Consider the following 11,375-nt stretch of genomic DNA (forward strand, 5'->3'; position numbering starts at 1 on the left):
GTTGAGAGTCCGCCTGCCGATGCAGGGGACACGGGTTCGTGCCCCGGTCCGGGAAGATCCCACATGCCGCGGAGCAGCTGGGCCCGTGAGCCATGGCCGCTGAGCCTGCACGTCCGGAGCCTGTGCTCCACAACGGGAGAAGCCACGGCAGTGAGAGGCCCACATACAGCAAAAAAACAAAAACAAAAACAAGTCCTCAACTCTACAATAAAAAAAAAAAAAAATACATGATTCAGGAGTGAGAGGAAAAGAGTCCAGAGGTGGGACATCAGTAGGATCTTGGAGAGTTAAGTGGGGATGTGATGTGAGATGAGAAGGAAGGAAGATTCCAGACAGGCACCAGACATGAACAAAGGCCAGGGGCAGGCAAGCCAGGTGTGTCTACAGAAGCAGAGGAAGCCTGGCTGCCCTGGAGTGGGGGTGGAAACAGTGGAGTGAGCTGGGTTATGAGGATCAAAAGAGCCATGCGCTGGGTACTGCAAGCAACAGAAGCAGAAATATAAAACCAGAAACGCTTAGAGGCTCTAGAAGAGCACTTTGAAGGTTTTGGACAGGTGTGTGTCCTGATGGAAGTGTTGAGTGTGGAAGTCTGGATCAGGCTGAAGCCTGACGGGAGGGGACTGTGGAGGCCAGGAATCAGGATAATACAGATAACTAGGAGGGATGAAAGGCAGATGTAAGCCAGAGAGGGCGGTGGAAAACAGAAGAGAGGACAAAGCCAAGCCCAGGGGAGAGCTGACGGGCTTGATGACTGGATGACACCGTCGCTCATCACCATCCGCCTCACCACCATGCACACACATCTAGGACAAATGTCAGGTTCTCACTGAGCAAGTCAGGATGGGGGGCGGGATCTGGCTCAGCAACCTTGACTGGCAAAAACAAACAGAACAGAGAAATGTTTTGTGCTAAGAATAACAATGGCAACTTATCCAACACCCACCAGTTTAAAGTCTTTACATTCTTCTCTTCAGTCGCCCAGGAACCTTTCAAGATAAGGTATCATGATCTCCATACAATGAGAGATAATGTCATTATCCTCAGACCTAGAACCAACCCTAGTGCAAAGCGGGCATTCAATAAATATTTGTGGAGTGAATGCTGAACAGGAAAGAAACCAAGGATCGGAGTGAAGCGACTTGGTCTTAAATGTTAGGGCTAGGATTCAGATCCAGGACTGTCTCTAATCCTATTGTGCTACAAGATCAATTTTCTTTAATTTGTAAAGGAGAAGCCTTTAAAAGAATTTGCTGGCTGAGAGGACCCTAGCATTGAGAAATTTGTTCAGAAGGGATCTTCTAAGGGAGGAAATGGACAAACTGAAATAGTCTCTTGAAATTCCCTCCCCATTATACATCAGAAGGCTGAAAATAACAGGTGAAATTAACAAGTGTGAGTGGGGTCCCTGTGGACACACGCTGGGCTAGGTCAACAAGTGAGACTCACCTGAGTGGAGGGGGTCAGGGAACACTAAATGGTTACTTGGAGGTACTTGGATTAGGGCCTTGGCAGGTACTTGGACTAGGTACCTGGATTAGGGCCTCTGGATCTCAGAGGTGCCCCCTTCCCTCACTCTCAACAACAAAGACCAAGAACATCAGCATTTCTGGAACCAGGAAATAGGCTTTGCTTTGACTTAGCAGTAACAGTTCCTTATTTCTTGAAGCACTTCCCAGGAGGCCCGCTTGACCCTTTCACATGCATCCACCCAAGAACGGCAGAACTCTCATCTGGCAGATAGGAACAGGGCTCAAGAGGTTAAAAGTCAGCCAGGACCTCATCCCTGATACGTAGCAAAACCAGGGCCAGAGTACAGGTCTTCTTTTGTTCACCTTTTCCTGTAGAAAACTTGGAAAACACAAAGAAGAACTAGGAAGAAAATAAAAACCATCTATAACCCCACAACCAAGAAATCTCCATAGTTAATATCTTGATGTATTTCCTTCCAGACTTTTTTCAACTTATTTCACAAAAATGGGACCACACTATATTTACATACTACTTGTAACTTTCTTTTTTCACACTTAATTTTGACTTCATGACCCCCATCTCTTGTCTTACTGCACAGATGGCTGATTGTTTCCTTCTCATTTCCTCCTAGTGTCAGTTCCTGTGAATAACAGTATTAGCTCTGTGGTCCTGCAAGCAATGGACCAGCACAACTCAGTCATCGGCTCCTGGCAAAAAGCTGACAAGTATTGCAACAGCAGCGTCTTGTACCACATGAAGAGCCCATACAGCAAGCTCTTCAAGGCAAAATGGGTATCTCCTAGTTCCATGAACATAACTGCAGTCAAGCTACAGTAAGAACCTATCCATATATGATTTGCTTTGGGCTTTTACAATTTCATATTATGTTTGTACAGTTTTATACTGACCTTGGAGGACTCAAAATACAATCCAGATATGATGTGGATAATTCAGTAGCTGTACTCCTTTTCTGCCTCACCCTTCTTTGTCCTACCTTTATCTGTAGAAGTTTACACATCACACACACACACACACACACACACACACACACACACACACACACAGGCACACACACACACCAGGTATGCTCAACATAAACAGAAAGAATTGGTGTTAAAGAAAACCAGAGCTGGATAGTAGTTAAAACAAAATGAATGAATGAATGAACAAAAACAGATTTTATTCAGGACTATTGCAATAAGAGAAAAGATACCTCAGTATGGAACAAGTCTCCTCAAAATCACTAGGAGGAAACATCAAGACCCATAAGGGGGCTCTGGCTAAACTGACCTAACAGGATTCTTGCTTAAGGGAGGCCAAGCTGATCTGATATCACCTGGGGGATAGTAGAGGATGAGGAATTCAATCAGATAATAAAGGTGATCAGATATCAAGGTTGAGAGGTTCTTGCTAAACTGACTTATGAGGATTCTGGCTAAAACTGGATTTTACAAGGAAGTGCGCAGATGGGCCTAGGAGAAGTTTCCAGAGCCTGACTAAAGTTTGGTCAAGCAAAGAATCCTTGTCACTGGCACCCACTTTGCTTCAAATTCTCTATATTCCCTCCTACTCCCACCCAATTCATTCCTATTAGTCTGGGGCAGACAGTACTCCAGAGCCAGGCAGGGTTGGGGACAGCAGCAGCAAACAGTTAAAAATAAAGACACTTGTCTTGAAACCATCTGGCCACCTGAGCGTTCCCCTCTCTGCCAACCCCCAGGGCAGTCCTCCAGGAGCCTTTGCTAAACTGGGGGTGCAGAGAAGCTGCCAGTAGCCAAGAGCCTGGAGGAGGGGTACTCAGCCCCCATTGTTACCAAACCTAACTTGGGTCCACTCGCCTGCCGCACAGCAGAGCCAATTTACTGACTCCGGGTTGTGGTGAAGGAAAGTGCTGCGTTTATTGCAGGCACCAAGCAAGGAGAACAGGTGGCTCATGCTCAGAAGACCCGGCCTCCGCAATGGCTTTCAGGGAAGGTCTTTTAAAGGCCACATTTGGGGTGAAGTTTGCAGGGGGCATGAATTTCTTCTGATTGGTTGTTGGTGGTGAGGTAACAGGGTGATGCTTCAGGAATCTGACTCACCAACCTTCTGATTCCAACCAGTCTGGGGTCTACGTGCTTGTGGTCACCATGTAGTCACCATCCTCCACTTGGGCAGGGGTCTTAGTTTCTGCAGAACAACTCAAAGATATGTGTCAGATTGTTATATGTATCCCCTGAGGAGAACTAGGACTCTGTTTTATCACTGAAGTATTCTTTCTTGACTGCTTTCCTTTGTTTCTGTATTTCCTCACTTCCCTAATTAGTAACTGCTTAAGTCTGCTCTTTGGAATTCGAGGGGGGTCTAGGAGACTACAGCCTTTTTCTACAAACAAGAAATGGGGGGACATGGAGGGGCTTTTGTACTAGGGCGGGCCCCCAGGGTCCTGCTTGGCTTCAGTCCCCCCGTTTCTTTGATACTCTTCAATCCTAAGGGGAATGGGGGTGGAGAGTGGGACAAGAAAGAGAATAAAGTTTTTGATAGAGTGGTTAATCATAAACTCAGCAGGGGATCGCAGTTTTAGGGGGACTCGGTTTCACCATGACACAGAGAATCATTTTTTAAAACAGATTCATTTTGGAAATGGCTTGCAGGCAGAAAGTGTGATGATTGTACAATAAAACTGGCTTCCTCCTGTTGCACAAAATGGACACACTCAGATTCTGAGGTGAGGCCACCTGGGGACTTTAACAAAAAACTTCCCTCCCAGCCAGGGATTTATTTTCAAGTTCACGTTAAGAACCAAATGTTGAGAGGTCCTTACACTTTCAGACTGCCATTTTGTACTGAAAGGGCAGGTCTGACCATCAGGCCATGTCCACTGTGAACTGCCACCAAGTCTCTGTAGACAGCAAAGATGGTGATGGTGCCAAGTCACTCCAGCCTCTCCAGCCATGCCCGTGCCTGGCCGGACCTAGCTGGCTCTGGAGGAGGTGCCATTATGCCCACAGAGCGACCTGCAAGACTAAAATCCAAAGGGAGCTGCTACAACCCAGCCTCACGATGACAGCAGCCCCTTAGAAGCCAGCCAGGGCTAATGAGGGCAATGGTTTTCCTTTCATCTCACAGCCTTAAGGCCTCCACACTCCATGCAACAACAGATAAAACATCAAACGGTGGTGACAATCTTCAATGGAAACAGCACAGTCCCACCAACAGTGCGGTCTCCAGACCCCTCCTCACTCGCACCTGCTGTGATGCACTGGCCTCTCTGCTTGTTTACGATGTACACACGCAGCCTTGATCAGCGAGGCTGACAAGGGGAGGGGAGCAGCACATATGATGGGGGAAGCCCACTACGCTGAGTAGCGCACAAAAGGCAACGTGAAGAGGTTCCTGCCCACCGAACTTTACAATGAGGGTTGCGAGGCAGGGCCTATACAGAAATACATTACTGAGGTTACACAGCACTTCCTCAGAAAGCACACCCTGAACCCCCAGATCAAGTTCCGCTCCCTGTTTACTCACTCTCATCACTGCCACTGCTTCGTCAGAGCACATATCACGACTGCAATCGCTTACTTGTCAGTTGACTATTCGTTTAAAGTCTCCAGGGTAAGAACCACGCCTGCTGTGTTCACCACTGTTCCCTCAGCACTAAGCCCAGTGACTGGCATGTAGTGCACTCTCATTAATTGTTCAATGTAGGAACAAGAGACTGATATAATAATGGACCCAATGATATCAGAACAACAGACCAAGCTGTACAGATCATTTAATGAACATTAAGCAGCTATGACACTACGTGTCAGGCGTTGTTGACAACAGAACTTGCCTTCGAAGAGCTGGCCCTCCAGTCAGGGGAGAGGCTCACAGCAAGGCAGTGCAGTAGAGGGGCATGTCTCTCTGATGGAGCTCTGTCTGGGTCCATGACAACCAGGAGAAACAATTTCATAGAGGCTACTGTCGAGTCTATGGGCAGATGTGCCCGGGACTGGTATTACAAGCAGAAAGACTAGCCTGAACAAAGACCAGCCATGTATACCAGCCTGTGGGGAATTTAGGGTGCTGGTGTTGGTGGGGGAGAGGGATGGACATGATCTTGTCTGGAGCAAAACTGTGGAAGATCTTGGTCAAGACAGTATACAGCAGACCAGTACTGAACGATCTGCTACTTGTGCTGTAAAGAATTTAAGCACAAAAGGAACTAAGAGGTTGGGGTCCCCTGGGAAGGCAGTGAGCTGAACTTGTGAATTCCTCACCATTATCTCTCATCAATTTGCCCTCCACAGAGTCTTCACTGTCGATTTCCACAACATGGCTAGAGTTTCTTTTAAGATGCTGAAAAGAAATGGTAAGTTCCTCTGCAGTCTATTTACATATCTGGCAGTGAAATCCAAGAGCCTGGAAAATTATCTTGTGGGTGCCCTAGAAAAAAGTCTTCTAATCATGCGTTACCCAGATACCAGTTGAGTCTCCCAGCACCTTGAGGTCTACATAAGATTAGCTCAACCCCTTAACCTGTGCCCTGTGGAAAACAAAAGCCAATTCCAAGGGGCCTTCGATTCTCATGGTCACTTGTGGCTCCAGACGCCGCTTCCTCAGGAGCTGTTTCCATTCAATACCACACAGACGTGGATATGGAAGTTGGTTCCCTCCTCAATTTTCACAAGAATACCACCTCACACAGAGCCTTCATTGGTATAGCAGACTTTATACCGAAGGGTTTAAGGGATGAGAAGGGAGATTTGCACAAAGCAGGGTTGACAGCATAGAAAACCAATAATTTCATTAGTTCTCAGAGTGGCCTCTGGCCTCCAGCACAACCACCAGGAATTTCCACTGGCCTTTCCCAGGCTGTAGTCCTCAACTTCAAACCATTTTGAGGCTCCCTGCCCTTCTCCCTTCTCTGCACCCTTCCTTCTATCTCTCTCTCTCTCTCTCTCAAGCAAAAACAAATTCAAGAAACTGAGGTTCAGAAAAGATAGGTAATTTGCCCAAGGGCACACAGAAAGTAAATGGCAAAACGAGGACTCAAATTCCCCATCTTATACTTTCTCGACTTTTCTTAAACTTACTTTAAAACTATAAAGACAATCTTTTTTTTTTTTTTTTTTGTGATACGCGGGCCTCCCTCTGTTGCGGCCTCTCCCGTGGCGGAGCACAGGCTCCGGACGCGCAGGCTCAGCGGCCATGGCTCACGGGCCCAGCCGCTCCGCGGCATGTGGGATCCTCCCAGACCGGGGCGCGAACCCGGTTCCCCTGCATCGGCAGGCGGACGCGCAACCACTGCGCCACCAGGGAAGCCCCTGCAATCTTTTTTTAATGAAGTTTTTAAATACAAGCTTCAACCAAGAACAAGTAACATTAGTCTTTCTCAGTGTCCAGATAACAGGTCTTCCTCGTGAGCCCCCAAACACTGAAATACATCTAGTACGCTGCCCATTTTCCTGTCAGTCAAGCATTGCAAATGTGATCAAAGGCATATCTATTTTAAGCAACGAATATTAAAGTGATTATGCCTAATGAAACTATTATATGAAAGCCTTAACTGTTTCCTTGGTGGCTTCCCCTCTGTGAAAAGTTTGGGATGTTATTTTCTTTCTCCAGGACATTTTTGAAATGAACATTCGTATAGATGCTAGGAAAGGAAAAAAAAAAAAAAAAAAAAAGTTTGTCTCTAGTCAGGACTCCTTAGCTCCATGCTAATAAAATCCAGATTTTAAAAAAGGAGAATAAAGCGGTTCTGTTCAGACTTTGGGCTCAGTGGTGTGCTACAGAAACATTTTCCCTGAGGAAATGCTAAATGAGATAAGACAATGCCACAGAGCTGGAAGGCACCCTGCAAGTGGGCAGAACGTACAGGTCTGGGCAAATCACTTGGCATTTCCCTTCTTCATCCTTAAGAGTCCCCTCTGTGGTTCACTCAGACCCTTGGAAGTATCATTGCCAAGCTCCAGTTTTCCAGGATCAGACAACCCCCCAGGGATGTAGGCCTGGCTTCCTCTGCTTCTCTGCAAGGCAACCTCAGAGAATCAACATGTGGTCAGATCACTGCCTGTGAAAATGACCAATGCCTCAGACACCACAAAAAGGGATTCAAGCATTTGGACAGGGCCTCCTTCCACTTCCTTTAAAGCAAAGTCAGCCATCCTCAAGTCTGGATGGTGTCTAGTTCTTATAACCTTTACATGGAAACTTTGAAATTAGCAAAAAATAAATAAAATTGTACCACTCTGGATCATATTTGCACTGATTGATCGAATAGAATATTAAGGACATGAGGACATTTCAAGGCAGACTACCTTCCCAACAGCAAATTCAATAGTTATGTAAGTTCAGTATAAATTCCTTCTTCCATAGATCTTAAGGTCAGAGTGTTTCTTATTTTTAGTTTCTTAACATCCTGTACCCCTAGTTTCCCCTCCTCTACATACACTTGGCCCTTGCAAAGTGTTCACTGAATTCTGCCCATGAACTCTGGCTCCAGCATTCCATCACATTAGCCTCGTTTCTCTAATGCCCACTCACCACCCAAAAGAGGTACTGATGCCATTTTTTTCCCCAGGGACAACCTCAGACTTGACAACCAAGATCTTCACAATCAAGCCAACCACAACCCCAATCCCAACCCACAAACTAACCACAACCCCGACCCACAAACTAACCACAACCCCGACCCACAAACTAACCACAAGCCCGACCCACAAACTAACCACAAGCCCGACCCACAAACTAACCACAACCCCCAAGCTAACCACAATCCGAACCACAGCCAAAAGCTCAGCCAACAGAGCCTTCCTCAGCCCCATGAGAGATGCCATTCAGATCCTGCTCGTCCTTCTCACCAGCAAACTCCTCTTCTAGAAGGAAGCTGGGGGGACAATTGCTTCTGCCTCCACTACATCCTTCTATGTTCAGTCCCAAGCCAGGGCTCTGACCTGTGTGAATGAAGACTCTGCGTGCTCAGAGGTACAACTCTACTGCCACTGCTTCAGACGCAAACGGAGACCTGAGGGTCACTTAGTGGAGGGTAGCCAGTCCACTCACCGCTGTTCAGCTGCATCTCTCAGGACACAAATTAGGCTTTTTGTAACCTGGTCTGGGTGTAACTTGGAATTCTGGCTCTTAATTTAACATGTCGAGAGCCAATTCCACAGTCAATCTAAACTTTTGTTTAGATGCAACACCAGTAGTATTTGAAGGGAAAGAAAATAAGAATGTACCATGTCTGAGTAGCCAAGGATAGGGAAAGATTATGGTATAAAGGCATTATTTTCTGTCATACCAAATATGCTATGCTTCAAGCAAGAATAATGAATGTGTTAAATTCAAACATGTCTTTAATGAGTGATTAACTTAGAATACAGAAAATGTCATCTAATTTTATTCATTTATGTGAGCATTAAAAAAATCAATGGATATAAAATAGGTAACTAATGAGGACCTACTGTATAGCACAGGGAAATCTACTCAATGCTCTGTAATAGCCTATATGGGAAAAGAATCTAAAAAAGAGTGGATGTATGTATATGTAAAACTGATTCACTTTGCCGTACACCTGAAACTAACATAACATTGTAAATCAACTATACTCCAATAAAAATTTTTTTAAAAAATCAATGGAATGGTGAGAGTGTGTATATATATATATTGTGTGTGTGTGTGTGTGGTACGCGGGCCTCTCACTGCTGCGGCCTCTCCCGTTGCGGAGCACAGGCTCCAGACGCACAGGCTCAGCGGCCATGGCCCACGGGCCCAGCCGCTCCGCGGCACGCGGGATCCTCCCAGACCGGGGCACGAACCCACGTCCCCTGCATTGGCAGGCGGACTCCCAACCACTGCGCCACCAGGGAAGCCCGAGAGTGTGTATATTTTTAAGGCCAGATATAAAAGTAAAATTTTCTCAATTTTAACTTTTCTCAGGTGCAAACTGGTCATTTTTCCCCTAATGGTAACTTCCACAAAGAGAAATAGGCAAAATATTTATAACACTCATAATATAATATAAAACCAAAAGTAAGTATGATATTTCCCGTAATATGCAACTGCGTTTTCTTTTAATAGTTATGCTAAATTCCAGGATGCCAACATTCAGTGACTGGATGCCAACTTCTAGCTGGCCTTCCTCAGGGACAGTTTCTGTCAATTTCTTCTTTCTCCCTGTGAATAGAACATACTTTCCTATTTTGTATGTCTAATATTTGTTGAAAACTTAACCTTTTCAATATTATAATGGTGACTCTGGAAATCATATTCTCCCTTCTCATCAGGGTACGCTGCTGTTACTTGTTGAGGGCTGCAATCATCCATTTGTCTAGTAACTTTTCTAAACTAGTTTTGCAACGACTGCGTTCCTTGTTGAATGTGGTCACTGAAGTCTCTCTTCTGTTCTCTCAGTGGTCAGCCAGTGCCCTGACAGATTTTCATGTATGTCAAAATTTAGCAGCCTCTTTCCTCATTAAGCATTCCCCTAACAAGGTTTTTTTTATTAGAGTCTAGAGTTTGGAACAAGTTGACCCTGACAGATTTTGCCAGCTTAATGGCTGCTTCAGTGGAGGGACCAATTCTTGGCACTCCTGACTCCGCAATTTTCTGTCATGTCACTTGGTAGCCACTCTAGGTATCTGCCAGGCGCTATACTCAGCACTTTATAGGCGTCATCTCACTTAATCCTCACAACAACCCGATGAGATATAGCCATTTTACAGAGGACGACACTCAGGCAGAGAGAGAGAAATAATTTGCCCAGAGTCATTCAGTGAATACACGGTGAAGCTAGTGGGTTTTGAAGAGTGGTCTATACCACTTTAGAGCCTGCACTTTCACCAGGACACCCTAAGGGCACTGTTGAGAAGGAGGCCAAAGCAAAATCCAGGCTCAAAAATACTTCGTACTCAACTAGTGATATCTTCCTTGGGCTCAGGAGGCAGGAACTGAAGCAGAACAGGCTCCAAATATTCGCCATCCTTGGTCACTCCTTAAGTGAATCCAGTAAGTGGCAAAAGCACAGTGAGGAGCGGAAGAAGAGTAAAGGGCTAAAGCAGTATATGTACCTTCACGGTCTCAGGGACAGCTAATCCTGATCTTGACTAATGGGAAGTGATAGACCAAAACCAAAAAAAAAGGCACACAAGCAATGGCGAGGAAGCCCACAGGCTGCCTGCACCTCATGCACAGACACAAGACAGACTATTTATCGCTCCCATACTCCCTTGCCCAATCTTGTTCCTCCATGTGTGTGTTTTCTTGTTTGCAGCTGCGTGTTTTGTAAATTCAATGCATTCCAATTCTGTGTCAGAAACAGCAACTGGCTACCCATTTAAGGGAAGTGATAACTCATTCTGAAAAAGTAGGAAAGAAAATTAATGTCTTCCAAATCCCATTACCTCAAAGATTTTTCACACACCAGAAAGGCTCCAGACCTGGTCAACAGTCCAACTACAATACCAACCATTCAGAGCAAGAAAAAGACTCAGAACGGGGAGAAATTTTAGACAGTATCTTATTGTCTATCAACCCCCAAGTTATTTTTTAAAGTAAGTGTTGAAAACTTTCAGTAAACTTTATTATTTCATAAGAGAAGTAGTTTTGGCAATTGTCTTAAAGGATAAATTCTGAAGCCAGACTGCAGGGTTCAATTTCATTTTATTTTACCCCTTATTAGCTGTGGGACCTCGTATAAGTTACTTAACTTCTGTGTACCTTGGTTTCTTCATTTGTAAAACAGGGAGAAAAATAGTAGCTACCTACTGGCTGTTGTGGAAATTAAATCTTAAAAAGGCACCACGAACGATACACTGATGTACAAGTAAGCCAAGCATTTCAATACAATATAAATATATATAATATAAATAACAATATAAATATATACAAATAAAATGGTGCCCTAACAAGGACTAAAATTTCTCATTTGTAACTGTTGT

The 11,375-nt window shown here is 45.1% G+C and overlaps 1 protein-coding gene across 1 annotated transcript in view; it reads left to right on the forward strand.

Moving 5' to 3' along the window:
* PLET1 (placenta expressed transcript 1) overlaps nt 1-8,316 on the forward strand; it is an 11,110-nt gene extending 2,794 nt beyond the window's left edge. Inside the window, exons 2-4 of the mRNA XM_007128290.2 lie at nt 2,102-2,303; nt 5,742-5,803; nt 8,018-8,316. Coding sequence (XP_007128352.2) covers nt 2,102-2,303; nt 5,742-5,803; nt 8,018-8,316 — 563 coding nt within the window. The remainder of the gene's footprint in view (nt 1-2,101; nt 2,304-5,741; nt 5,804-8,017) is intronic.
* The last annotated feature ends 3,059 nt before the right edge of the window (nt 8,317-11,375 follow it).

Source organism: Physeter macrocephalus, chromosome 16 (genome assembly GCF_002837175.3).
Source record: "Physeter macrocephalus isolate SW-GA chromosome 16, ASM283717v5, whole genome shotgun sequence".
NCBI classification, from domain to species: Eukaryota; Metazoa; Chordata; class Mammalia; order Artiodactyla; family Physeteridae; genus Physeter; species Physeter macrocephalus.